Source organism: Carex rostrata, chromosome 34 (assembly GCF_964058835.1).
Source record: "Carex rostrata chromosome 34, lpCarRost1.2, whole genome shotgun sequence".
Classification (NCBI taxonomy): domain Eukaryota; kingdom Viridiplantae; phylum Streptophyta; class Magnoliopsida; order Poales; family Cyperaceae; genus Carex; species Carex rostrata.
This window is the reverse complement of record NC_135951.1, coordinates 4,238,060-4,265,927: the sequence shown is the minus strand read 5'-3', so window position 1 is coordinate 4,265,927 and position 27,868 is coordinate 4,238,060. Positions and strand designations below refer to the sequence as shown.

General features: G+C 34.1%; 4 protein-coding genes across 5 annotated transcripts in view; 1 reads left to right on the top strand and 3 right to left on the bottom strand.

The window, feature by feature from the left end:
- The window catches only part of LOC144548931 (uncharacterized), a 42,288-nt gene extending 35,406 nt beyond the window's left edge, over positions 1-6,882 (top strand). Inside the window, exons 2-3 of the mRNA XM_078297665.1 lie at positions 3,816-3,826; positions 6,480-6,882. The gene's annotated coding sequence lies outside the window, so the exon portion shown is untranslated. The remainder of the gene's footprint in view (positions 1-3,815; positions 3,827-6,479) is intronic.
- The window catches only part of LOC144548926 (disease resistance protein RGA2-like), a 44,273-nt gene extending 30,916 nt beyond the window's left edge, over positions 1-13,357 (bottom strand). Inside the window, exons 1-11 of one of the 2 annotated variants that reach the window (XM_078297658.1) lie at positions 8,847-13,357; positions 8,610-8,719; positions 7,128-7,228; positions 5,698-5,815; positions 5,472-5,536; positions 5,322-5,358; positions 4,961-5,044; positions 4,741-4,853; positions 4,067-4,136; positions 3,791-3,968; positions 2,939-3,128 (exon numbers count right to left, since the gene is read on the bottom strand). In XM_078297658.1, coding sequence (XP_078153784.1) covers positions 9,094-13,068 — 3,975 coding nt within the window. In that variant the 5' untranslated portion in view covers positions 13,069-13,357 and the 3' untranslated portion in view covers positions 2,939-3,128; positions 3,791-3,968; positions 4,067-4,136; ... (6 more) ...; positions 8,610-8,719; positions 8,847-9,093. Of the gene's footprint in view, positions 1-2,938; positions 3,129-3,790; positions 3,969-4,066; positions 4,137-4,740; positions 4,854-4,960; positions 5,045-5,321; positions 5,359-5,471; positions 5,537-5,697; positions 5,816-7,127; positions 7,229-8,609; positions 8,720-8,846 lie in introns of those variants that run through there. The other variant, XM_078297657.1, reaches the window with a different exon arrangement.
- Positions 13,358-17,288: 3,931 nt separating this feature from the next.
- Positions 17,289-18,775, bottom strand: LOC144549133 (FBD-associated F-box protein At2g26860-like). Its single transcript, XM_078297873.1, has 2 exons — positions 18,532-18,775; positions 17,289-18,401 (listed from the first exon to the last, which is right to left on the bottom strand). Exon 2 carries the CDS (start codon positions 18,345-18,347, stop codon positions 17,388-17,390), a length of 960 nt encoding a protein of 319 aa, XP_078153999.1. The 5' UTR covers positions 18,348-18,401; positions 18,532-18,775; the 3' UTR covers positions 17,289-17,387.
- A 1,160-nt stretch (positions 18,776-19,935) lies between these two features.
- Positions 19,936-26,161, bottom strand: LOC144548921 (ABC transporter G family member 44-like). The gene is made up of 18 exons (XM_078297641.1): positions 25,732-26,161; positions 25,519-25,639; positions 25,334-25,422; positions 24,983-25,227; positions 24,806-24,882; positions 24,667-24,720; positions 24,186-24,578; positions 23,339-24,095; positions 23,149-23,252; positions 22,899-23,055; positions 22,580-22,800; positions 22,148-22,480; positions 21,751-22,041; positions 21,570-21,653; positions 21,350-21,483; positions 20,862-21,261; positions 20,498-20,752; positions 19,936-20,399 (listed from the first exon to the last, which is right to left on the bottom strand). Exons 1-18 carry the CDS (start codon positions 26,079-26,081, stop codon positions 20,136-20,138), a joined length of 4,329 nt encoding a protein of 1,442 aa, XP_078153767.1. The 5' UTR covers positions 26,082-26,161; the 3' UTR covers positions 19,936-20,135.
- Between the last annotated feature and the right edge of the window lie 1,707 nt (positions 26,162-27,868).

The window sequence follows — 27,868 nt, the reverse complement described above, 5'->3', positions numbered from 1 at the left end:
TTCTCTTGAAAGGATATGGTTGAAATCGCCAATATGAAAGGACATGGTCCTTGATCGGTTGATAGATTTAATTGGTTGGTTCGGTTTTATTTTTGAAAACCGAAAAAAATTTAGTTTGATCATTTTACTTTGGTTTGAACCGAACCGACTGTTTGAACACCCCTAAATACAACATCTAAGTAGGGAGTATTAAATTATTAATTGGGAGTTGGATCCCAATGAGATTTCTTTTAATTCACAATTTCGGCTACATTAGTTTTATATTTTTATGTTGTAATTTATGAGATGCTCTGTATTTGTTACAATATTTTCCTTTCATTCTTGTAATATTTCTAGGTAACTTTTTTCTTCAAATTAAAGTCAAAGCCTTAGGGTGTGTTCGGCGGACAGAGGAGAATAGGAATGGGAATGAGATTGGAAAAAATTTTCACTAATTTTTACTGTTCACGTGGGAAAAAAAAATTCAGTCTAAGTGATTTTTTTTTTCTCACGTAAATAGTAAATTCCGAACATGTCCTTAGAGTAGAGTTTCAAGGATAATTTAATACCTGTTTAAAAAAATGTCATAAAACCACATTTTAGTTGCAAATGAATTTAGCAGGTAACTTATTCATGCAAATATTTTTTTTTTGTCATATTGATTTTCTGTTGTATTTTACCTAATAATTACAGTATGTATTCAAAATGCAGTTATTTATTTTGGTAAATTTCGATTTTCTTTTTTTCTTTTCATTTCTAAGTGTACAATTAGTGAAGACCCTGGTCGAATATATATATATATATATATTGGCTAAATTTGTCAACGAAAATAGATAAGGAGTGGGATAATAATTTGTCCCTTTTATTTTTCTAAATTTATTTGTTATTTTTCTAGAAGTTTAATTTATTAAATAGAAAAAATTTGGGGGTAAGAACTTTTGGGTTCTGATTTCACATTTTTTTTCCCCTAATCTGCTTGTCTGATTTCGCCTTTTAATTCATGTTTTTCATTGTAAATGTTGAATTAAGTTTTGCTTTTCTGGCTAGTATTCTGAAGACAACAAATGAATCACCCCTCTATATAAGCATGGATATGTTATGGAATGAAAAAAAAAAAAATGATATGATGTGCACAAATTGTGCTATTTGCAATGAACTACAGAAATTAATTGTGGGGGTATTACTTTTTAACTCATAAAACTTAAGTTCTTCAACTTTTTGATGTGTTATATGAGTAAAGCTAGGGTGTGATGGGCTCACTAAGAGGGTCTGGTGATTACAACTTTAAAAATATATCGGATCAACTTTAAATGTCAAATCCAAACCGTTGAAATTCATGTACTTCAAAAGTGATGCATGTACATGCAAAATTTTGAAAACTTCGAGTTTATTTGCTACAAGGTTAAGCGGTCAAAGAAATGATAAAAATTGAATATATAAAACAACTTATAAATTAATTTATAAAAAAATCATTTCTTTAACCGCTTGACCTTGTAGCAAATAAACTCAAAACTTTTAAAATTTTGCATGTAAATGCATCACTCATGAAATACATGGATTTCAACGGTTTGAATTCGGCGTTTAAAGTCGATCCAATATACTTTTGAAGTTGTGCTTACCAAACTCTTTTGGTAAGCACATCACACTCTAGCTTTGCTCGTGTTATATATACACATATGTAGGTATATATGGTTTTATGTTGTGATTATAATTGAGAGAAAATCAAAATTCATCTTTCTTCTTATATGTTCAAGTTTTAACAAAAAATATATTGAAATAATTAAGATTTTGTAGAAAATCAAATTAGTTGAGTGCTTGTATTGGAATTTGTTTTCTAGCAGATTTAAATTTATAGAGACATGCATAACCCGACATTTTGTTGGTAAGACTCGCTTTTATTTTTTATTATGTTGTTTGTTCAAGTAATTTATTAATTAAGTGGTCATATCCATATGAACATATATGTTCAGGAAATTTATAGTCTTGGTCATCTTGTTCCGCTAATGATTGAATTCTTGATTGTTAACTTTTAGGTACTTGTTATAAGAAGATGCAATAATTGTGTGACTGATTTGGTTGTTGTCAATTTTATTACTCGTGTACTTGTTTGTATCTAAAAATCTCATCATAATTTGTTGTTGTTAATAATCTACGAGATGAACTGTTTAGCATGAACAATATACTTAAACATATAATAGTGAGATCAAGTTAGGTCTAACTGTTTAACTAGTTAATTATTTGTTTACTTTAATTTTAGGATAGTTTTTTGTCTCGAGACGGTATATATATATATATATTTTTTTTGCTTTTTTTTATTGTTGCTTTCTGTGATTTAATTGTGCCCATAATCATTATATTTATGAGAAAAAAATAAAATGTAAAAATTAATTAAAATTTATGATGGAAGTAGAAACATATAACAAGTAATTTAGTGGAATCAATAACTAATATTGAAAATAATTAAATAATAACAAGTAACCTAGTGGAATCAATAATAACTAATATTGAAAATAAGATGCGTGCAGTTTTTAGTGTAGCAGCGTCTCATAATGAAATTCAAAATGTAGAAATATAATATTTTAATTGTCAGCAGAACCTCTCAGCCATCTGATTATGATTAGACAGATTAGAATAGTTTAAAAATAAATTAATCATGAAAGTGTATCTCGCTTAAGTATTGGACCCGTTGTGGGCTCAAAGTTCAGGCCCAAGATGCATTTTCTATATCAGGCCCAAGATGAAACACCAAACAGAGTGCTGTTCAATTATAATTACAACTCTCCTCCGTGTTAGTCAACTTCTTCATATATTACTATTTTCCCAATTCTCTTTCTTTTGTTCGATTTCTACAAAACCAAATCTCACTCTAGTTCAGTTCAGGTTTTCAGTACTTGCTATTTCTTAGTTCAACTTAATGTCAGGAGCACAACCAAAGGGGTCTTTCATCGCCACCACCTACCACACTGCGTCGGATTCTGCCACAGAAGACCCACCTAAGATGGCCATAATATCTGACAAGGATGAGCCGGGGGTGAGGGTTAACAAGTTGGAGGATAAGGTCAAGGATGTGGCTGGCTTGGGTGTGCCCGTCTTCGGTGCTGGGACAGATGATGGTAAACCCAATCTCGGTGTTGCCGGTACCAGCTAGACTGCAAAATTACACGTGTCATCTATATATATGTATGCGATGTAACTAATAAGTTAGGAAAATGACAATGAATATAATCATATATGTTGATAATAGACTAAAAAGGATGTGTGCCAAATAAATTTTAAAAATTCTCATTCTTTTTTTGTTGTTTACTAATTATTTCTCAATTCAAGAGCCGCTTAGAGAACATCAATTTATATACTTGTGATTTGGATTTTAGCACTACATATCGCTTTCAATATCTCTGCTCCCACAATATTTTTTAACAATTACAAAACATGCAAATTAGCCAAGCTGTTTAGTTTTTTAAACCTGAGGGCAAGTGTTTGTGAATTTACATAAAGTATGTATCAACCATGGCTGGTACCAGCTTTGCCAAACAATTATGCTGGTACCATTTTGTCAAACAAATATTTTGTCTACTTTTACTATTGACAATTCCTAATTTTGAAAATTCGGTCAAGTCTCAGTGTAGGCTAAAATTCTGCAAACCATCAATCAGGTATTCCCAAGTTTCTAACTAATACCAACAAGCTCCTGTTTGGTACAATAACCAGGATACTGCAACAAATGACAGTATGGAGTTCTTATAAATAAGGAACAAAAATTGCTTCAAAAGAAAAATGAAGATTGAGAATAAATAAATCAAGTTAGAAGTACCCTGATGAAAAGCACGATTTGTCGCATGTTGTCCTTGTACTCCGACAGAGGCACATACAGACTAGTAGCTAGGAATGCAGATTACACGAATCATTGCCACCAATCCACCTTCTTGGAGCTACGGCCTGCTTCCTTCCTTCGTCAGCTGGTTATGCCTCTGTTTGGAGCCTCGCCTTTTCTGTTTAAATGACAAAAAATAAAAATAATCAGTAATAATCAGTAACAAAAATTATTGAAAGTTAAATGAACTGTTTGGCATAAAAGACAACAACCCACCTTCTGTTTATAGCCTTTCTAGCTCTTCTCTTTCTCGCCTTAGCTTCTCAGGGTCCTTTTTTGCAACCTTCTAGTTGCATTAGTCATTAATCAAAGTTAGTAACCAAATATTAAAGATTCCATAAATTTTGACTCATTTAATTTTTTCCTCCAGACTTCTTTGGAGCGTTGCAAAATTTTTGCTGCCTTGTCATTTTCAACTGAATATGGACCAGGTTATTTTTCTATGAGCCTATTGTACTATGCATAGCGCACATCGGTCCGTACTATGGATCCACATCTCCATTTTCAAACATTAAATAGTCGATTGGAACCACTCAACATGATCTTCATAAGAAAATGTACTGCAAGGAGAAGTTTTTCATTTTTAACATTTCTTTACTATATTTTTAGATCGGTAAAAATCATTACAATTGGACGGTCCAAAATCTTTAGATCAAGTGATTTTCTACCAATCTAGAAAAATAGTAAAACATTCTAAAAAAATAAAACTTTGGCAATCATGTACATTTTTATATGAAAATCATATAAAGAGGTTCGGATCAACTGTTTGGAGTTCAAAAATAGAGATATGGATCCATAGTACGTACCACTGTGTGCTATGCATTCCAGCTGGTAGTACTTTAAAGCCCCACAGAGTTTGTCATCAACCAGTAGAAGCAACAAATGAAAACCTGGTCAAGAGTCTTTTCACGAGCTTTCAAAATAGTATCAGAAAAGGTAGCCCTGCAAGAGTGCAGCTCAGTATTGCTTGTCAGGTTCTGCTTTTTGGCAGAATCACTGTCCCCTATATTATTTCATGCAGGATATGATAACACTTAGTATCCTCAGATTTATATCACATAGGAAGAGGCTGACTTTTATTTTATTTTTGTTTCTTTTGAGGAAACTTACCATCCATTTTTGCATCCAAGTCAGTAGGATTGGCTAGGTTTGACGGGTTATCCGCATCTGATTGTTTCGACCCGTTAGATGATTCTCTATGCTTAACAAGAATAAAATGGATATTAGGTAAATAATGTTATCATCTCATCTCATTGCAATATCAAAGGGAAGACAAATTTAGACATGTTGAGAAAGAAACTAACTAAGATGCACAGTACAGTACTGAGTTATTACTGGTACAACAAAATAAATGGTCATTGGTATTTCTCTTGTTTTAATTGTTTTGGTTCCTTCGCCAATGGTCACAAGAAAGGAGAGTTATGTTACCAGTCTCTATGGTTAAGCTATAAAACAGTCAAAGTTACGTTACTTTTTTCACGATCCGAAGCAGGCCCATAAGCTTTTTCCTGCAGATTGAAGTGTGAAAAAATGTCCATCAGATAATATACCAGTAAATTTTTTATCGAGTAGATGCTTAGTAGCCCTAACAAATACAATCACAATAAAAAAAAAAATGTACCTTGTTTTCATGCAGTGTTGAGGCTTTGACATGTGAACCACTTCCTGAGGAACTTGAGTCTGAATCTGTAAAAGAGAAAAAGATCTCATCAATTGCAATAAATACAATTTGAATTTAAAAAATAGCACATGGCAAGAAACTGTAGGGACCACCATTTAAAAAAAAAAAAGCAGTATTGACAAGATATTAAGCAAATGTCAATAGCAAATTCATATTAGGGACTAACCCAAGAAGCTTCTTCATATAAATCTTCCTGACACGTTGGGTTGCACCCAAATTCATCCCTTAGCTAGTAGCTTCTTCATATAAACCTTTTCCCCATTTCTCTTTCTTTCGTTCGATTTCTGCAAACCAAACCTCACTCTAGTTCAGTTGAGGTTTCAGTACTTGCTATTTCTATTTTCCATCAGAATCAGTTTTGCAGTTAAAAAAGAAAAGAAAAAGATCAATGTCAGGTTCACAATCCAAGGGTCTTTGACCGCCACTACCTACCACACTGCCTCCGAAGATGACCATACGGTCTGACAAGGACAAGCCGGAGATGCCGGTCAACAATTTGGAGGATAAGATGAAGGATGCAGCCAGCTTGGGTGGGCCCGTATTCGGCGCTGAGACAGATGATGCTAAACCCAATCTTGGTGTTGCTGGTACCGGGCAGACTGCAAAGTTACTCGGGTCATCTATGTATTGAGTAAAAAATAGGTATACCAAATAGATTTTGCAATGTAATCAGTTAGGAAGAAGCCTTGTATTCTTTTTGTTTACTTATTTCTCAACAAGACTTGCTTTTTAACGGCATTAGAAGCATACGCCAGTGTTATTAAATATTAATATATATTGTAGCCAAAATTAAACTTGTGGGCCAATTTAATTCAAACCTTTGATCTGGTCTAAATTGGGCTCACCAAATTTAACCTCTTCAGTATACAATTTGGAACTGCAATAGGGTTCAAATTTAACCTGATGTAAAAGCCTGATTTGTCACACGTTGTCCTTGTACTCTAACAGAGCCACATACAGACTCAGGCCGTAGGGATGAAGTTTACACGAATCATTGCCACCAAAATAAACTTCTGCAAGAGAAGGCTGTACTAGTGAATCATGATTTAAGTACAAAATCATATAGTATAAGGTTGGGATTGAAGGAATTTTAAGGCCTCCTGGCTCCCACCATTGCTTCCCTATTCTCTAATCAGAATATTAATCAGAAAATGAAACAAGTTAATGAAAATCCAGTACCTCTGTAGGTAGTTAATGAATGCTAGATTCTATCCATAATTATGGTTTTTTTCATTCAATAGATTGCCCTGTAGCAAAAATCATGTATTTTTTTTTATTTTAGGGATAAAATTGTCAATGAGGATTGGGTCATTGTTGTTAACTATTCAATGAGCAACGAAAAGTTTGCATGCTTACATGATTTTCAATTTATATATACATTCAATTTTCATATTTGTTCCCAACGTGTTCGGTTTTTTGTGTAATTTGCACACTAATACCATTTTCACATAACCAGTATTCTATCCAATTAGGCTTGATTGCTGCTTGATATTGTTTATTATACTTGTTAGGAAGTATCTCCTGTGGCAAATAGGGCTGTACTATTGAATGAGAGATATGACTAATAACATTTTTTTTTTCATTTGATAGTCTAACCTCATTGATCTCCTCAGCTGGATTAAAATTGCGCTGCAGCCCCTCTGCTTTGATTTTGCACCTCCAGCTGCAGTTTGATTACTGTTTCAACCGGTCATCACCTGTATCCATGATGCAATTTTAGTAAAGAATTAGTGAAGGATACCTTAAATGAAAACAACTCGGCAAAGGACCAGTGTACGTAATATATGGTATTACCATATTCATTCAACAAGAGAGGTCAGAATCTCAATTAGTACGTATCGAAGATTAAGTGGTAAACTTTTTAATGAAATAGTAACAAGGCTTTCATTGGCAGTCTGGTATGCACCTCTAGAAATTAGTGCAACCAAGGAATAAATACCATGACACAACCCTAATAAAACTATGGTTTAACAATCATGGTTTCCTCAATAATATAAAATATTAAATGTATCACAACATATTAGCCCAGGACCTGATGTTACTGAAATGAGCCCTATAAACTCATAAGCTATAATTGAAACCCAATCAGTTTACATTTCATCTGAAAAAACAAAGTTGATCTATGTGCCTGCAACCCTAATTATTTGCAAAACACATCTGAAATTGACTATGGTCCCTAATTTTAGTGAAAATTCATCAGGTGAGAGAGTTGGCATCTAGCCCCCTCTCATTGAAAGCTCTTGTATCATCTGGTACTAGTGTAGTTACAGATGCAGTTTAGTTCCAATCGGGGACAAGATACTTTCTTATCCAAGTAAAGAAAGCAGATCACTCAGAGAACCAAAAAAAAATCTGCCTCAACAGGTACCAATTAAAGGCAAAGATACAGCTAAATATGAAAACCAAAACAGGTACTGCTGGCCAGCACCACTTAAAAAAATGGATTAAAAAAAAAAAAAAAAAAGCAAAAGGAAAGAACAGCTAAATATAATTTCAGCTAACAACATCATATACCCCAACAGGGAATTTACGCAAACTAGTCCCACTATAGGGGAACTTGTTAGAAATGCAGTTTGGACGCTTTGTGAATTTTGAGCATGTTCTTTTAAATAAGAACTTGCGTTTTTATCAAAACTAAATATTTTTGTTGTATAGATTTAGTTATTTCAGTTTGTTTTGCAAATTTCGGTGTCTTTTTTTTTTTTAATTTGAGTTGATATTCTTCTAATTAACACATTTCAAATATTTTATTCGGGCTTGGGACCATATATGGTTTAGACATAGGGAGAGTTAAAAATTTGTAAATTTAAATAAGAACTTTCGTTTTTATCAAAAATAAACCTTCTTTTGTTGTATATTTTTAGTTATTTCAGTACTCTTTACAAATTTTCGGTGTCTTTTTTTCTTAAAAAAATTTGAGTTGCTGTTCTTATTATTTTGAAACTTTTTATTGTTAACCCTCCTTTTTTTCTCGGCTTGGGACCAACTATATTGTTAACATTTGAAATATGTTAGTATCCCTCAAATTTAAATAAAGAAAGTAAAACAGAGAGCATGGAAACAAGGTGAGATATATACCTACAGGGAAGGCACTGTAGTAGTTATTTCAGATACAATCCTCCATTGCTCTGGACATTAACATGTTGTGGGCCTTGTATGTGCAGGAATGAGTCAACAGTAGAAATAACCTACAAATTAAGTTTTTGAAGTTTGAAACAAGAAGAGTCACAAAAAAGAATATTTTACTGATAAAAAAAGAAACAAATGTATTGCAAGATCCTTTAATTTATTCAATAAATTGGGATAAAAACATACCTTATTAATACGGGGTTGGTAAGTTATGAAGCATTACCCTACTGCATGTATCTGATTTATTTCCGTTATGAAAGCAGAGTGTTTCAGAGAAGCCACCTGTCACCACGGCCTTTAATGGACTTATTTTGTAGAGAAACAGGTAACCCACATAGCTCCTCTAGAAAATCAACTTTCTTGATTTCTAGATGGTTTTGTTTTTCTCAACATGAGTTGGGGATCTGTTATAGAAGTAGAGTGTCCTTATGTTTCAGAGCAATCGGCCACCATGGCCTTCAATTCTCTTTTTTTTCAGAGAAGCAGGTAACTCCGGGAGATTCTCAAGCAAATCAGCTTTCCAAATTTCTAGAATTTCTAGGGCAGTGAGTCTCGCCATTGTAGCAGGCAATGACTTCAGAGAGCTTGCACCAGAGATATGTAACTCCCTTAGAGAAGCAGGTAACTTCGGAAGCTCCTCCAGTAAATCAGACCCATAGATTCCCAGCATTTCAAGCACAGTGAGCCTCACCATTGTAGCAGGCAATGTAATGAGATTTCTCACACATGAGAGAGTCAAACTCTTGAGGGTACTGCTGTTTTGCAGAATCCATTGCTCCAGCAAAGCCTCCATCCATGAACAACTGGAAACAGAGAGGCTGCTAACAAAGCTTAGGCTTCTTAGTGGCTCAATGAGAACGAGAGAGAGGTCATCAATGTAAAGCTCCTTGATCTTTAAAGAAGCCAAGTTACTTCCTTGGTCGACACCATGTGCTTGTTCCGTAGATGAATGTTCAACGAGCTTCTTGCATCCTGATATATGTAGATCATTGAGAGATCTGAATGCAATTTCTGAGGAGGGAATACGAGAAATATTTGCACAATCATAAATGCGAAGATCAGTGAGAGTAGGAAGGCTTGATGCTGATTCCAGCAGTGGCTCATCAACTTTACCGCAGTTTTTTATTGCAAGGTATTTGAGTGCCATGGGAAGGAGGGTGCTCTGGTTATCAACTGCCATTAGCATTGGGCAATCAATTATTTTTAAATTCTGTAGCGATACAAATTTCCCAAATGCACCCATTGGTAGATGTATGAGATTCTCGCAATTTTTGACTTCTATCTCCTCAATAGACTGAAAATCTATGCTGTCTTGCTGCAGGAATCCGTTCAAAGATCTTAAGTTTTGACAGTTTATTATCCGCACTATTCTTAGTGACGATGTTGATGTGCCACTGCTAGAGTCGGGACTTTGATAATATTCTGGAAGATCACTCAATCCCACATAATTGATGCAGAATTTAGTTTGACAAAGTGGCAGCGAAGTGGGAAATTTGATTAGGTTTGGACAATCCCTAATATCCACCTCAGTGAGAGTAGTGATACCACATGATATCTCAAGTTCACCACAATTTCCCATCGCGCCAAGCATTGGGTTATCTGTTAACTTTAAGTATTTCAATGATGTTAACTTCCCAAACCCATGAGTTGGTAGGTGTACCAATCTCTCACAACCGTTGATGGTTAATTCCTCAATAGCTTGCAAATCTAGGTTGTCTTGCTGCAGAAATCCATGCAAGAATATTAACTTGGGGCACTTTATTATCTGCACTACTCTTAGTGATGATTTCAAGGATAATGGTGCAGTAGTGTTATTACTAGAATTTTGGTACAAAGCTGGAAGAGAAATCAAGCCAACATTAATGATTTGGAATTCAATTAGAGAAAGTGGCATATCAGGTAACATGTCTAGATTTAGACAATCATGTATATGAAGAATTTTTAAATATGGTATTTTCCAATAAAATAATTGGTTTTTCCAAAGAGGACAATTAAGTAATTTGAGGGATGATAGGTTTAAAGGCTGTAAATCCTCCATCCAATTAGGAGATATTTGGCCATTATAATTCGTAATTGTCAATTCCATGAGACTAGAAGGGGGTTTGAGGTAATCAATGATTTTCTCAGGGTGAATATGATTGCTCTCTGAGGTCCATTTCAAAGAGAGTGACATGAGATTATTCTTCCCGAATAGGTTGGCACTCTGAGCTTCAGTATGATGCCCTATATTCTCAATGTTTTCAATAGACAGATGTCGGAGGTTCTTTAGTGTGCCCAGTTCATTTATATGTTGACCACTCTCTTGTCCAACAAAAAAGTTTAACTCTTGGAGAGACGTCAACTTGTGGACTCCATTAATGATTTGCATTATCTCATTTGAAAGCCTCATATAACGCAACCTAAGTAGATTGGTCATTTGGATTATCCCCTTTGTTTCATTTGGATTATCCCCTTTGTTTCCAACTATATAATTTACTGGAATTTCTAATACTTGCAAATGATAAAGTTTGTAGACTGAAGCAAGGAGATCAAAATTATTATGAAGCCCCATCGAGGATAGGTAGCGAAGATGTATCAAACAGCTTATCTCTTTGGGCATTTCACTTCTTCCCCATCGACATATTTTCAATAAACGTAAACTTTTCTTAATTACATTATTTGGAAGAATAAATGAATACTGAAAAGTAATCATAAAATCAGTGGTTACAACCAAGCTACGCAAATTTTCAAGATGGGAGACCTTTTCCATTTCAAGTTCATGTACGTAAACATGTTGTACAGTGGTAGGTATGGTAATTGATTTATCATTATGTTCTATTCTACAACATTCTCCATAGGAAACGTTTTGGGCCAACTCGTGCACCAGATCATGCATAACATATCTCCTTGCACCTTTCCATGATTCTTTTTCAACATATTCAAAGAATGACTTCCTTAAAAGAATATTGAAGTAATCTTCTCCAATATCTTCTGGCCTTTCTTCTTGACTTGATTGTTGCCGGATAAATCCAGAACAGATCCACATTTTGATCAAGTCATCTTTATCAAACTGATGATCTTGAGGAAATATGCTACAAAATCTAAAGCATACCTGCAAATTTGCTGGTAAATGGTAGTAGCTCAATTTCAAAACCTCCACCACATCCTTTGCTTGCTCTAAGTTAAATAGAGACCCCTGATTCAAAACTCTTCTCCAATATTGGTGGTCCATACGTGAATTCAGCAAGCTTCCGATCACCTTTGCTGCTAATGGACTACCTCGGAGCATTTTTAGTACTTGATCTCCAATTGCTTGCAAATCTCTATGATTGTCAAGGTTAAAACCATGAAATGCATAACTCTGAAAGAGCAATCTCAAATCTTGCTCTCTTAAGCTTTGTAATGATAGAGATTCGTGCTCTGTACTTATCACACTTGCAAGCAAGTCTGCCACTGATTTCATTCTAGTAGTAAATATGATTTTACTACCTTCTTTTACAAACCTCAAAGGAGCAACCAATTGCTCCCACTTGCTCCTTTTCTCATCATCCCATATATCATCTAAAACGAGAAGAATTTTCTTTAAATGTGTATTTTCTTTCAAGGTCTCTTGAAGCGCATTTAATGGTTTATTATAACAATTATTTTCGCCTAGTTCGCCAACCATCTTTCTCGTTATATCTTCAACACTGAAGTTAGTAGAAACACAAACCCAAATTGTTTTGTCGAAATGATTGGACCCGCGCATCTCTTGATATGCAAATTGTACAAGGGTGGTCTTTCCTAGTCCACCCACCCCGACAATACCAAACAAAGAGAGGCGAACATCAGTTGGTCGCTTTAGCCAATCAATTATCTTGTGCTTCTCAACTTCCCGGCCAAACAACTCTCTTTCAACTATAAAGGAAGTAGTTTCATGACTTATAACTTTACCGACTTGTTGTCTTGATTCAAAAAGATCATAAATACCTAGCACAGTGGCAACTTGAAGGAGATTACCCACACCGTTAGCAGCCTGATCCAACATTGTTACAGCCTCCTTCAACCTCTCCAAAATATCATCATTGATAGTACATGGTTTTCTCTTCTTTGAACTAGAAGCGGATCCACCTGCCTCATCTCGATCTTTCACCATATCCTCCAGTTTTATGTACTCCAACTCATCAAGCACGTCTTCGGATGCTTCAACAGCCTTCCTAAACTGCTCGACCCACTGGCTAGCATCCGGGTGCTTCATCTTGAGTGCTTCAGCAATGCCCATGACAGCTGTGATCTGGGGAAGAGCTGCCTGTAGCCTCTTTAGCTCGGCTTTACTGTCAGCTGGCAGCACATGGTCACGCAAGTACGTAAAACCCGTGCTGATAAGTTCACTGACAACAGCGGACCCCGCCCACTCAGCAATGGTCCAGGCAGCTTTTGAAAGAGCCATCTTGAAGTTTCTTCTTTCTTCTACTGCGGCAGCTTCCTTTAAAGCCGTTGGGTTTTTTATTTCGATTTTTGTTTTTACCTTGCTAGTGTTGCTTGGGAACGACAAATTACAAGTAACAAAATGTATTTTTTTTTTTTTTTTTTTTTTTTGTAAACACGTACTAAATTGGTGATTGAGAGAACAGATTGAGAATAAGACAGCAAAAGGGAGAAATGGGTTGGTTAATAAGCAAGAGAGATGACAACTAGAGATTTGGAAAGAGATACGTGTACCAGATGGCAACAGATGCAGTAGACGTGTACCCTACGGCAAGAGATCAAAGAGTCGGAAAGAGAGATTGCAAGATAGATTGAATGTAGATGCAAAAGACAGGAGATGAATTGAGATTGAATGCATTAATAGATTGAATCTAGTTATGTAAAAGGTGAATAGAAGCGCACTAGTCTACAGCTTGACTTCAAAATCTCAAGTCTACTGCATCATTTTAGAATGACGGATGCTATGTGGCATTCACAAAGTTACAATCTCTGCAGGATAGGAACACTAAACAAGTAATTGGTATTTGGTATTGGTAAAGGCAAGGTGAAAGGGTCAGTGACCCGCCACACTGTCACTAAATGATGTATTGCTTCAATTACTTTTGCCTCGTGAGAAGCACGTTATTTTAAGTGTTGATACCATGTGATTGCTCCACTTTTCACTCTAGAAAACACTTAATTTAAAAAAACTGTCGGATGGATCCACTGCATCACTGGGCCGTGTGATCTTTACATTGCGTCCATTATATCATTGTTATATAGACATTATTTTTAAAAACAACATAGTAGATTAGTAATTGGCAGTTGCATCTTTAAATGTCAGTTTAAATTTCTTATATTTTTTAAACTAACAAATATTCACATATGCAAAAACCTCATATACAGTCATGTTGGACTGAAAATTTGCCATGAAAAAAATTACGGTTCAATTGCTTTTTCAAAAAGTAATTTTTTTTTTAATAGATCTGGACTAATTTGTATTTTTTTAACTATTTTTTTCTTCTTTCATCGTTTTTGTTGGTTCAAAATAATATTATTTTGTTGTTATTTTTTATGTGAGAGATTATTTTATTATTTTCTATTATGTAAGTGACTATTAGCTTTTGTTGTTATTTATCTAGTACTTATTTAGTTAATTGATTTGAAGTCAATTAATTAATGAGTTTGAATTTGATAATTTATTTGAATCTGATTTTTGATAGAAATTTTGAATCCAACTTTAAGAAGAGAGATTTTTTTTGAATTGGGAACTTGGTTTCTCACAAAACCCAAAACATCCGTTAAAAACTAATAATGAATCAACAACTAGTTTTTATTAGATTGAAATCCAAGGAAACACTACATGTGCCCAAACAATATTAATGCACCTACCTAAGTTATAACTTATAAGAGCCAATCAATGACTTCACACATGGTGTCACGCTCAATGATCCACGCATAGGGACCATGATCAATATATAATTAATTAATTGTACATTACACAAAATAGATGATCGGTAACAGCTCATTCAAACCAACGACTTTAATATGAGAGTTTGTTTCACAAAAATCAAGATACAAAAAGAAAATTGCAATTTCCTTATTATTTATCCACAATAATTTTATTTTTTTATAATTGCTCCAATACAATGCTTTTGAGCCATCAGATGAAATATGGACATTATGGGAAAATAAAATACAATCAGTTGTATGTTATGTTTAGTAATACATCAATTAAATTGTAATGATAGAATTAGATATCCAGCAAGGTATACTAGTGTCCATTTATAAAATAATCATAAGTAACTGTAGCCAGAGAAGGGAAGTAAATATCGCAGGAATCAGAAAATTGTATCATGGGTATAATATGCAGAATTCTTCATATCTTTGATATATATGTGCCTCCAAGATTTATAAACTAGTTATTTTCAACAAGCTGCTGTTGCAAATGAATTATCAGAAATCTTATTCATTCAAATATGCTATATGGACTCAGAAATAAAAAGTTATTTAATGATATAGTCATTCTTTTATTTCATTTCAAATTAAGGCATAGTCTTTATATATTTATTATTCTTTTATTTCATTTTATTACTCGTGTTCGTAAATTTCTCTAAATATATATCTTATCATTGGTTGTTGTTAACAATTTGTGAGATGAACTGTTTAGAGTGAAAAATATACTTAAAACATAGAATAGTGAGATTATGTTAGGTCCAACCATGCATTTAATAAGTTAAGTATTGGTTGATTTAATTATTTCTATTCTGATATATATTTGTTACTTGAATTTGATATTGTTTTAATTTGTCTTGAAAAGGTATCGTTTTTTTTTTGTAGACTGGGAATTGGATCCCCATGGAATTTCTTTTTAATTGATAATTTTGGATATATTAATTGGCTTTCTATTATAACAGCATAATTTCAGAAATATAGCACACATAATTAACACTCGAGTCAGACTCCACGCTTCGCTATGATTTGTGCTCATAATCATTATATTTTTGAGAAAAAAAAATAAAATATGAAAAATATTTGAAAATATATGATATAAGTTAGAAACTCATAATAAGTAATTTAGCAGACGCATGAAATTTTTCTTGTAGGCTTGTACGTACGTAGCAGCGTCTCATAATGAGATTCAAAATATAGAAATACAATACTTTTAAATTTATTAAAACTAAATCTCTCAGCCATGTGATTACATATAGACGGATTAGAATAGTATTTAATTTAATGTACAAACTTGTCAGATTGGATCAACTACTTTTGAAATTTTGAGCAATCAAAAGAAAATTTTTAAATTAAGTGCAATATATACTGTCCTTTTATTTTATTTTATATGGACTAGGATTATGCTTTATTGATTATTTTCTTATAAACTCAATGTATATCTTACGATCAATATATAACAAACATAGCTAAAGAGCTTTTCTGTTGATCTGAATTATTCGATCCGTGTTGAGATTCACATAAATAAGTTGTGTGATTCCAAATTCATTCGCACAAATCTCAATAAGGATCAAACAAATATAACCCGGCTTTGGATTAAGGCTTTGTTTAAGAATATTGAGCCTTACATAAATGACTTGTCTATCCAATCAAAATAGATCTGCCTTAAACCTGAAAAGATCAACATTTCAAATGATCAATAAAGAAATATACGCCAAGGTCCAGAAACCTGAAAAGACCATTTCGAAAGAGCAAACTTAATTAATTTACTCTGATCTGTTCTTTCCTACAACACTACCAGTATCTCTTTTAGAGCTATTTAATCGAATCATTTGTAGACCAAACAACAACAAAAACTAACTCAAAATACAGTTCTCAGGTCACAAGGATATTGCATTAGCAAACCTCGTACATAAGCACATCAACATATAAATATCAAAGAGTAATAAATAAATTATAAAATTATAGAAGCTCAGTGGCATTAATACAACAAAAGTTGCATTACATAACATAAAGAGGGGGGAAAACTGAAATCAAATCCGCATAATTTCACCAATGATCTTAACATGGACAGACAACTTACTGATCAGCTGATCCACAAATCCATCATCATTTTTAAATCCTACAATTCTAACGGTCTTAAGAAACTCCCGCTAGACTAATGCATCACTCGGTCCCTCCGGAGCTGTATACCATGCCTCCTATAATAACGAAACAAGTTACATATATTTCATTGATCGTATGAACAATACCTGGTTTTACACGGCCTTCACCATATTGTTAACTTGCTAATCAAAGACCATTTCTAGTATATCTATTGACTCTGTAAATACTCAAAGCTTGTCATTTTCTTTATTCGATAAATTTGGATTTTTAGACTATCTCATTAATTGACTATGTTTTTGTCTTCCTCCCTCAATCGAGGCATGTAAAAATATCAAATAGCAACACACACACAGAGGGAGTGGGGGGAGAGAGAGAGAGAGATTTTACATAGATGTTTTGTATGGTGAGCTCCTGCAGTTTAGGTGAGTTATGGAGGAAAAATGGTGCAAGATCAAAGAAGACATGGAAACCCAAACCCATAATTTCTAGATGTTTTAAGTTGTTGAAGACTAGGCAACTAGATAATTCCTTCTTCAATGCCTATTTTCACAAATTAAAAATTAAAACTATATATGTTCAATATAAAAAGAAAAAAAGGAAAAATCACAAAGCTAATTATAAATGAGAACTTTAGATGCTTATTATAGTCATGGGATGTGTTTACTTTGAGTACTACAAACAAATACACTGAAGTACATGCATATAACAGGACAAAAGAAATATGTTTATTATTTTCAAAGAAACTTAAAAATCCCAACAAAATGTATGTCCATCACAGATTTTTGTCTCCAATACATTGCAAAGAGAGTGTACCTGTTCGTTGATACAATCAAATTTTAACTTTAAGCTTTCAAGATTTGGAAAGCTGGCAATAAGCTTGGGGATCCCACTCATATAATCATCTTCATTACACCAATCGGGGAGAGAGATAAATGCATCAACAACTGATGGCATATTTAGCAAAAGAATTTCCTCCATGATATGAATTTCGAAGTATAGGAGATTAGGCGTGGAAATATATAATCTATTTCCTTCATACCAATCATCAATAACCAACTTCTTCAGTGTGTTGGAACATATCTCAATATTTATCCTCGTAGAACATGATAGTACTAATTCTTCAAGCACCAGACACCCTAAGAAAAGCTTTTTGAAAAAATCATCACTAACACAGCCAGTGAGGTGAAGGGTTTTGAGGCATGGAAGGTTTATTGAGTTGGGTTCTATAGCTAAATGAGTATAAACCGACATATGTAGATCTATTAATGATGCACAAGTGAAAATCATATCGATATTTCCATTAAAATATGCAACCAAACGGAATTTGATTGAGCACTCTCGAGGCCTTAACTTCATTGCATCACTAATACAATCGGCAATAACTTGAGTGCAAGGCAAGTAACCCAACGAAAGTTGAAATCTATTAATTATACATGATGTGTCTCGTTTCTCCAACACACTTTTGACAAGTAATTCGAATTTGGGCACAAATTTTACAGCCATTTTACCATCAACAGTCTTTGGCATTAACTCTTCAATGTCAAATTCTAGAACCAGCACAGATGCCCATGTGTTTATCCATCTTTTGGACAAGATGCATGTTTGCACGGCATTTCTTGTACTAAGAAATGATAGGATATACGTGAGAATCTCATCAGGCAAACTACTGATCCTATCAATACCGCATCTCTCGGTATTCATCATCTTTCTCTTTCACCTTCACAAAAGCATTTATTCAAACACCTTCCTGCCACAACTCTGTTTTACAATAAAATTTGTATTTTCAATATAAATTCCAACATCTGATTTCTCATATCATTGGAAATTTCTAATTTCAATAGAAATCATAAAAATCAGTACAATAAGATCAAGTTTAAAACTGCCATACCAGTAAAGAATCGGCAGCTACAGAGGGAAGCAAGAGGATCGGATGAGAGCGAAAGAATCGGCGATTTAGGGTTTAGGGTTTTTCCCGTTTCTCTTTCGCTTTCTATTTCGCGTAGCGTTTTGGGGAGAGTGGGTTGGCAGCGACACAGAGAGGGATCGAGTTATGGTATGAGCAATTTAGGATAAAGATTTTAACAGAGAGGTTTTTGCTTCATAAAGCGCAAAAACCATATGTAGTTCAGTTTTGATTCCATAGTATGTGCGCTGTATAAAGTTAAAACAGCTCTGTTAAAATCTTTACCCTAAATTTAGACCGGTAGACTTAATTTTAGGTAAGTTAGAGAGTTTTTTTTTGTATAAATTTTGTAGAAAAATAAGTTTTTTTTTAATATTTTAATCTAGTGACTAATACAATATTGAATATATTTAAAACTTAATTTATAATTTTTTTATGAAAACTTAACATTAATAGACTTATCTTCATCTTTATCTAAAAAAATAAGAAAAATACTATAATAAACAATAAAAAGTGAAAATGGAAAAATGTTGAATGGATTTTACACATGCTGACATAGAATTAGCTCATGATGGACTGAACCAACATTTGATTAAAAAAATAATCTAATCAGCTAAAGGCAAAGCAAGACATTTATGTTTCAACATTTATAAGAGTAAAGCTTGGTGCTATAGATAGCATAACGTCATCCGTACTACGGCCTAAAAAATTTATCATATAAGTTTCAAACTTCAATTTAAGTAACTGAGTAAATTGGTTATATAATGAACTTGTAAAATACCAATTTTTATTATTTTTGAAACTTTTTTTTTATTTTTTATGATTTATGAAAGATAACAAAAAATAGTCTAAAATATTGCCAATTTTCTTTTATTTTTAAGTTATTTTTTGACATTTTCATAAATCCTAAAAAATAGTAAAAAAGTTTATTCTGCAAGTTCATTATATAACTAATTTACTGAGCTCCTTAAATCAAAGTTTGAAATTTACACGATAGGTTTTTGAAGCTGTAGAATGGATAACCTTATGCTATCCATAGCACCCAAGCCTTACTCCGTTTATAAAATGGTCCAAAATCAAGGTTCATTTGCATAATACTAGATAATACTTTAATTGTATGAAATTTGATATTTTGATCAAAAACATATCTATAAACTTACATTTTGATTTTCAACCTTATTTAATTTTTTTTTTTATAATAGTGAACAGGTACAGGTACCAACCATCTGGTACCAGACCTGACAAAAGCTGAAACAGACCTTATTTTAGTTGATATGAACGAAAATATTTCCACGAATTCTGATTTACATACATGTAACAATTTGAAATAGATCTAAGAAAGATTTCAAATTATGGAATATCGACTTTATTATTAATAGAATAAAACAATTTTAAAGAATTGAATTATTAGTTTGAATCTTACAAATTACAGTATATTTGGTGAATTAATGAACTTATCCTATACAAAGAACTACGAAAGAAAAAAAAAAAAAAAAAGCAACAAAACTTTTGTATACTCCTGATTGATTAACTTAAGCTATTATTTTTTGAATAAGAAATCACAGATCTCATCTAAGAAGAAATTATATCTATCTTTTTTGGAAGTTGAGCACTTTGATGGAAACACCGAAGAGGACAGCAAACAGAGCTGCAAATCCAACTACCATAACTGCAACCACCGGTAGAAAATCGTGATGGAATCCAAAATAACTTTTCAAAAACCCTCTCACTGTTTCACCACTCGATCCTTGAAGCGGGTCATCTATGTCTCCGAATTGTGACGTGACCAACCCGTATAGTGTCCATGAGACGGGGCAGGCCCAGTAGTACCAACTCCACCATACTGGCATGCTCTGCAAATCAAAGGGCAATTTGGTCATTTTTTTTCACAATGAAAATGCTTAGATTTTTAGTAATTAAGCAGATAGTAGAATTTATCAAAAGAACTTACGGGTCGGGCGATGATAAATCCGGAGAAGACATTCCAAATGCCGTAAAATGCCGCAGAAACAATGGCAGCAATGTTGTAACTAGGAGTCAAACCGACACAAAGCATCCCATAATATGTGAAGTAAAGAAGCGTGAAGTACATATAGAACAGATACCAGAAGAATTTAGCTGCTGTCCATTGAAAGTTCATCATAGAGTATACAATAACTCCATAAAGTACCGATTGTACCAGCACATATGGCAGCTCGATTGTCACCTGAATATGTTGCAGAAAGAACAGTTAGTTTAGTTTTTTTAGTTTTTGTTCTCCTATTTAACTTGTTATATTTTGTTATAATTAAGAAAGAAAGAAAGAAGATACCTACCTGTCCAAATGCATAGGGAAGAGCAGAGTACATGCCAGCAGCTCTTTCCCGATAAAACACAGATCGCTCAATGGCCACAACGGGTTGAACTGAAGTAGAATAAGAGATACCCATAAATAGCACAGCAGCATACATTGATCCCATTGCATTGAACAAGTCTTGTTGAGTGTTCCTTTTGCCTCCGAGGCGCCAAAATATTGTACCGAACATGAGAGCGATAACTAGAGAGAAGAAGAAGCGAATGACAGTATAAGGAGGGTTTCTCCAATAAGACAAATGTTGTTTCCAAAGACACGCCATGCATTGTGTCACGAAAGATTGTGAGTATTGGGTTGGGAAATGAAGGTCACTTGTCCCGGGAGGTGGCTTGCTTAATTCCTTTATGATTTCTTTGTTACTCCTGTATAATTAGTTGGTTATATCAGTTAATTATTTATAAAATATGAGTAATTTGTTATTTAAGGATATTATTTATGAATATAACTTACTTGTAGAGTTCAGAATTCCGATATGTCTCCGCAAAATCGATCCCCAAAACTTCCTCTTGTGCAATTGTCGACACTTCCAACATCCATGTAGCAGGATTGTATCCATCCTTTATCTTACTAACTCCAGGAATTGACTAAAAAGATCAAAACAAAACAATTAATTTCTCTTTTCTGATTTTTGACCAATAAAATTATGAAAATTTTATTCAGATTAGCCTACCTCGAAGTAACTGATTAGGTCTTTGGATTGGTGACCTAATGGACCGACATAAATCTCCTCACCACCTCTCTTCATCAGGAACAACTGCAATTAGATAGAAACGAGAAGATAAGAATCTCATGCAATGAATGTCAATTAAAGCAAACACAAAAATAATAAGCAAATAATTGATGTTTCTCACCTCATCGAAAGCCTCAAAGATATCAATGCTCGGCTGGTGAATGGTACAAACAACAGTTCGTCCCGTATTAACAGTATTTCTAACGGCTCTCATAACAATTGCAGCAGCTCTAGCATCAAGACCAGAAGTCGGTTCATCCATGAAAATAATTGATGGATTAGCAACTAACTCAACAGCTATGGTTAGCCTTTTCCTCTGCTCTGTTGACAGCCCGTTTACACCCGGTAACCCAACTAGTGCATTTCTAAGCGGTTTTAGTTCCACTAACTCCATCACCTCCTCAATGAACATCTATACATTTTTTAAACAAAAGTATTTAGAAAATAAACCAACAAGTTATATAAAAGTTGAATATAGTTTTATAAAAAATATATTTAATAATGTGTACCGTACGTACCGTTCTAGTGTTAGAATCAACATCAGGAGGTAGTCTAAGCCACGCAGAGTAAACAAGAGACTCATAAACGGTCAAATTTGGTGAATGTATATCATTCTGCTCACAGTATCCTGAAACTCTTGCGAAAGTCTCCTGTTTCTTCGGGTAACCTGAGATGGAGATTTCTCCCTCAATGTATCCACCGGTTTTTCTACCAGCTAAAACATCCATTAGTGTGGTTTTGCCCGCTCCGCTAACACCCATTAAGGCAGTCAGAACACCTGGCCTAAAGGATCCGTTAACTCCTTTTAGTAGCAGTAGTCTATCTTGTTCTACTCCTTGTGTTTTCATTTCCTTTAATCAATAAAACCAAAAATGAATTATGAGAACTGGTAAAAAAAAAATTGCTTGAGTTTGTGTTAAGTATAGAATATATCAAGGTAAAACATTTACCGCTGGCATATCAACAGAGTATCTCATATTGTCAAAGGCAACAGAGAGTGGTGAAAAAGGAAGAACCATTCCTTTCTGGTTCTGATTCAAGTCCGAATTTGAGGCCGATATAATCTCAGACATTTCTCCTGCTCTTGGTCCATCAAGTACCTCTCCAGTTACATTTGTGTGTTTCTCCTTCAATTCCTCTTCTGATAGACTTTGCTGAGCCTTACCAGCCGCTGTATAATTTTACCAAAAATAGTTGGTTTAGCACCATTTGACAAAAATGGAGGGTTGAAACTGTAAATCAACAACATTAACAAATGGTAGCACTTACGTTTGAGATAGCTCAAGGCCACAGTGAAGAAGAAATTGAATATGATAACGAATCCAATCAAAGCACCTACACCGATCCAATACCATTTTGCCTCAGTCGGCAAACCACGGTTTTTCAACACTTGAATTCCAAGATATTCTGTGGCTCCATCAGCATACTAAAAAAAAGAAAAAGAAAAAAACAAAGTTATAAGACATTTGATAAACAAGTTGAAATTGTATGAAACAAGCAAAATGAAATGTTAGCTTACATGTTTCCATTTGTGTCCCAAGAATTCATTGATACTCAAAGCATTCATCGCGTACATGAGGGGTGAGATCCAGTAGCCCCAAATCCACCAAGCCCTTATTTTATCTACATCCAATTTCAATTTTAAGCAGTTAGACATAAATGAACCATCTTTTGAAAACTAATTATATGAGAAAAGATAAGAAATATACCATGAGAAAGGATAAAGCCACTCAAAACTAGTGTAACCACCAAAGCAAATGAAGCCAAAGTATTAGCTACAACAGTGTCCCGGCCTAGTGATGCCATGAACCTAAACATGCCAGATGCCATCTGATTTACCAACATTAGTAGCAAATACTGCTTGAAGAACCTTCCCACATTTGGATCAAATCCAATGACATAGTAGTTCAAGAAGATGGTAACAGAGACCTCAACAAAAGAGATAGGTATCTTCAAAATCCAAGACGGGATCGTGTAAGCCCATGCCGGAAAAAAGAGATAGTCACGTTGTTTGAAAAACACAGGTAGTTTTATGCATGTCAATGCCAGCTCAGAGAAGCCGTTGAACATGTGTGTTGACATGGCGAAGAACAGTGCACCCAAGTAAACAGTACCATCATTTGTAGTGTTATGATGCATACGCGTGCGGAAAAACAGAGTCATTGCTATTAAAGTTGTCACTATTAACTGAAATGCTCTGAAAATGTACACAAACGAGTTGCGCTTCATGAGGAGAAATTCTCTCGAGGTCAATGCCTTTAGTAGTTCCATCTTGCTTATGCCGTATTTAGAGGTGGTTAGTGCAGCAGGGTGGCAACTTGCCTTGTCGAATGGTACAGCTAACTCTGCTCTGAGCCTCTCACCAACATGGAATGATTTGAAAGCCTCTGCAAATTCACGTACTGGTACGTACTGGTATGGCCTGTGTCTCTGCCAGTACTGCTGCTGGTCTTTTCGAGATGTCACCTAAACCATCAAAGGTTACATATAATTAGTTTTTCTTTTATTTCATGAATTTAAAGAAAGTAAATTTTGAAAATTATTTTTTCAGTTTACCTCTTGTAGGAAATCGGCAACACCTTTCCTTTGTGGGCACTTGAAACCCATGGATTCAAAAAATTCAAGGATATGCTGACGGGGCCCGTGGTACACGACATGACCATCGGACAGGAGGATGATGTCATCAAACAGGTCAAAAGTCTCGGGTGCTGGTTGTAGTAGTGAAATTACGGTTGTTTGCCCCAAAATGCTAGTGATTTGCTTCAAAGACCTTACTATTTGAAATGTGGTTGAGCTGTCCAACCCAGTTGAGATTTCATCCATGAATAACGCTGTTGTGGGTCCCACAATCATCTCACCTGTCGTGACACGCTTTCTTTGCCCTCCAGAAATACCTCGAAGCATCTCATCTCCTACAGTGGTATCGGCACATATATCTAAACCCAAAATCTGCAAAATTCAAGAAAAAATTAAGTAAAAAAAATAGAGAAAGAGGTGCTTTCGTAAATTATATCAAGAAGATAGATGTGATTTTTACCTTGAGCACATAATCAGTAATGATGTTCGTTTCTTGGCCTCCGGTTGATACTGCCTGGAATTTAAAAAAAAAAGAATTATGAAAATTGAGCTTTTTGTTTTTTTTTTCAAAGAGTGGTAACCAATTGAGCAATTAATACCTTCATATACACATCAAGATCAGCATCAGGTTTGATATTTGAAGCTTTCTCTCTCCTAGAAAGCTCAGATAACATATCTACACACATTTTCAATTACATATTAATTAGAATTTATCATACAATATATTGAAATAAAAAAAATAGATCTAGCTTTCTGATTTTTGTAAATATTTATACCGTATCTGGTACCGACACCCTGGACCCGGGCTGAGAAGGCTAGGGTTTCTCGTACTGTCATCTCAGCTATGTGCAAATCATGTTGACTTATATATGCTGCTGTTCTCTGTGCCACAAACTCATTCATGCCGTGTCCATTGAATGTAACCTTACCAGTAACCTTTAGTTCAGAGTCTAGTTTTCCAGCCAAGGCCAGAAGAAGTGATGTTTTTCCTGAGCCGGGTGGTCCCAGTAACAGTGTCATCCTGGAATTTTGAAAATTTATAATTTATTAAGTAACCAACAAATCAACAAAAAATATTTATATATGCAAGAAAGCCCCTCTGGGTTGGGAATATTATAATATAGTACCTCTTAGGCTTGATAATTCCACTGACATCATGAAGAATATTATGATGCATTTTCTTGCTCGGTAGTATGTGTAAAGCATTCACCATAGACTATAATAAAAGAAGATTGCAAAGCCATTAAATCCACTGTATTTGTTAAACCATGAATAATTAGTGAAAGTTGATGGACCAAAGTAGAAAATTTACCTCAAGAGAATTAATGGTAGCATTGAAAAATGTTGGCAATCCCCTGCTTCCCACATGAGCTAATGCTTCAATATTCAAATTCTCATAACGAACCTCGATTGTTGGAAAATCGAGCCCAACACTGCAAAAAAAGCAAAAAATTGTTTTAAAAATGTAAAGAAAATTTTGCTCTAAGGAACTTTTCGTCGAACAGTTTGTGAGCGGCACACTTACCGGTCGATCCTCTGTTTCAACTTGATCAAGAAGCGTTCATTATCCTCCTCGGCAACACGCACCAGCCGTTGAATGAGTTGGTGCTTCTCAGTGATTCCAAGATTGTCTATGTTGATCTCCTTGCCGACACCTCCATCGATAAACAACCCCTTCTTCATGCGGTTGTAAGTCGGAAGCTTCTCCAATGCAGCCCACTTGAGTGACTCCTCGTCGTCTTCTTCTCGAATCGACCCATTTGAGAAGACGTCGGAGGTCGCCCGGCCGAACATTGATGCACTTCCAGCTCTTTGAATGAATGAAGAGCTGTTCTGTCGTAGGCTTGGCAGCCTAAACGAACTACTCGAATCCATTTTGATTTGTTCCTTATAATTTTCTAGCTAGGGTTTGTTTCTTTTCTCTGTGTGTTTTGTTTTGCGCTTGAAATTGAAATAAGGGAAAGAAGAGAAAGAAGGGAAAGAAGAGATTGAATGAATCCTGAGAAATGGGGGGGACATTTTATATGTAGAGATGCTGAGATGGGATGAGAGAACGAGTGAAGAAGGAAGGAGAGGGGAAGAAAGGTGATGCGCCACAATTTGTGTTTGGAGACCGAAGACTCGAAACCAGGGTCATGAATCTCTAAAGTAACATAAACATTTAATTTAGATCATAAGCGTCCGATCAGATTTCAAGCCAATCGGATTTCTTTAATATTCGTGTTTATTTTGATCGAACGGTGAAACTTCAAGTATAAAATTTGAGTTATTAAAAGGTAAGAGATGGATTGTTGGATGCCTCTTTCTAGAAGGAAGACGGTCAATTTTGGTTACTTGAGGATTCTTTGTGGCAAGTCGCATATGGAAGACCTTTTGTATCTCTGTTGGGCTTGGCAATTGGCATTGTTGGCAAATGGCAAGGGCGTGATAGTGATTCGATACATTTTTAGTTTTACAAGATGATGACACAGAATATCGACAGAGACTGAGGAGGTTTCTTTGCTTGTTGACCGTTGCCTAGGCATTGCGAAATCAATTAATTTTCTTTATTCTTTCTTTGTTTCTAGAATGTCTTTTTTTGGGTCGTCTCTCTATAACAAACAGCATTGGTAATTTTGGAAAGTGTAAACGTTGAAAAATGAAATTTTGGAAAGTGTAAACGTTGAAATCTCGTTCAAGTATTTCGTTACACACACTATTTTCGAATTTTATTTTTTTTAAAATACCAAACAATATTTTTAAAATTAATATAAAGTCAAGGGACACACTTAATTAAGAGGGTTCAAATGTCTTCATTATGCCTTTTTTTTTTAAAACTTTAATAACTCAAAATTTAAAAATGAAAATAAAACTGTAAGTGTAAAAAAAAATTTTGACATTTGAACTTTTTCATCAAGAGTTTGTAAAAATATACTAATGTAAATAATTAATAAACATTCATTTTTCAACTTATTGATTCAAATAAAATAAAATTGAAATATTATAATTTTTTATGAGCACATAAATAAAATAACATAGATCAAATATAACATTCTTATTTTGATGTTTATGTTTTAAATTTAAAATTATTAATATTTTAAAAATGAAGATGTTGAAATCCTCCTCAGTAATTAATTAATTATCATCCTTCTTAACTGTATTTAACAAATAATAATAATAACATAGTTAGAGATATTGACAACGAAAGAAGGAATAAAGTCACGTGTCTATATACAAAAGAAAGAAAGGCTTCTTCCATCTCCTTCCCTTTTCCTTTTGCTTTGGTAGGTGGGGGTGGGTGGGGTCCACAATTTCCCATTTTTTTGTTTAATTTTGAAAAGAATAATAAGAAATTCAACTGAGGATAAGATTATTTTATTGCATGTGCAACTAGATGAATGGTGACATGTGGAACTATATATTTAAACGTGTCACATACTCACATTTGTATTATTATTTTTAAATTTATCCAATTTATCTTCAAAATTTTTACTAGTTTTAATGGGTTTTTAAAAAATCACCGTTTTCCATATTTTATATATTTTTTATTATTCAAATAATTATTTTCAAAAATTCTTAAAAAATAGTATATTTTTAAAAAAAAAAAATTTGATCTCCAAACACATTTTAATATAGAGAACACGTTGAACATTTCAGATCAATTATTTGAACCAAGGTTGTAA

Bases quoted from the DNA above. Each gene is read 5' to 3' on its own strand.
- LOC144549133 (XM_078297873.1), bottom strand. From the start codon at position 18,347: ATGATGAATACCGAGAGATGCGGTATTGATAGGATCAGTAGTTTGCCT.
- LOC144548921 (XM_078297641.1), bottom strand. From the start codon at position 26,081: ATGGATTCGAGTAGTTCGTTTAGGCTGCCAAGCCTACGACAGAACAGC. The intron at 24,721-24,805 runs GTATTAATTGCT...TTTAAATTCCAG, and splicing joins ATCTTGATGTGTATATGAAG to GCAGTATCAACCGGAGGCCA. The intron at 20,400-20,497 runs GTAAGTTCTTTT...TTTGATTTGCAG, and splicing joins GATTTATCATCGCCCGACCC to AGCATGCCAGTATGGTGGAG.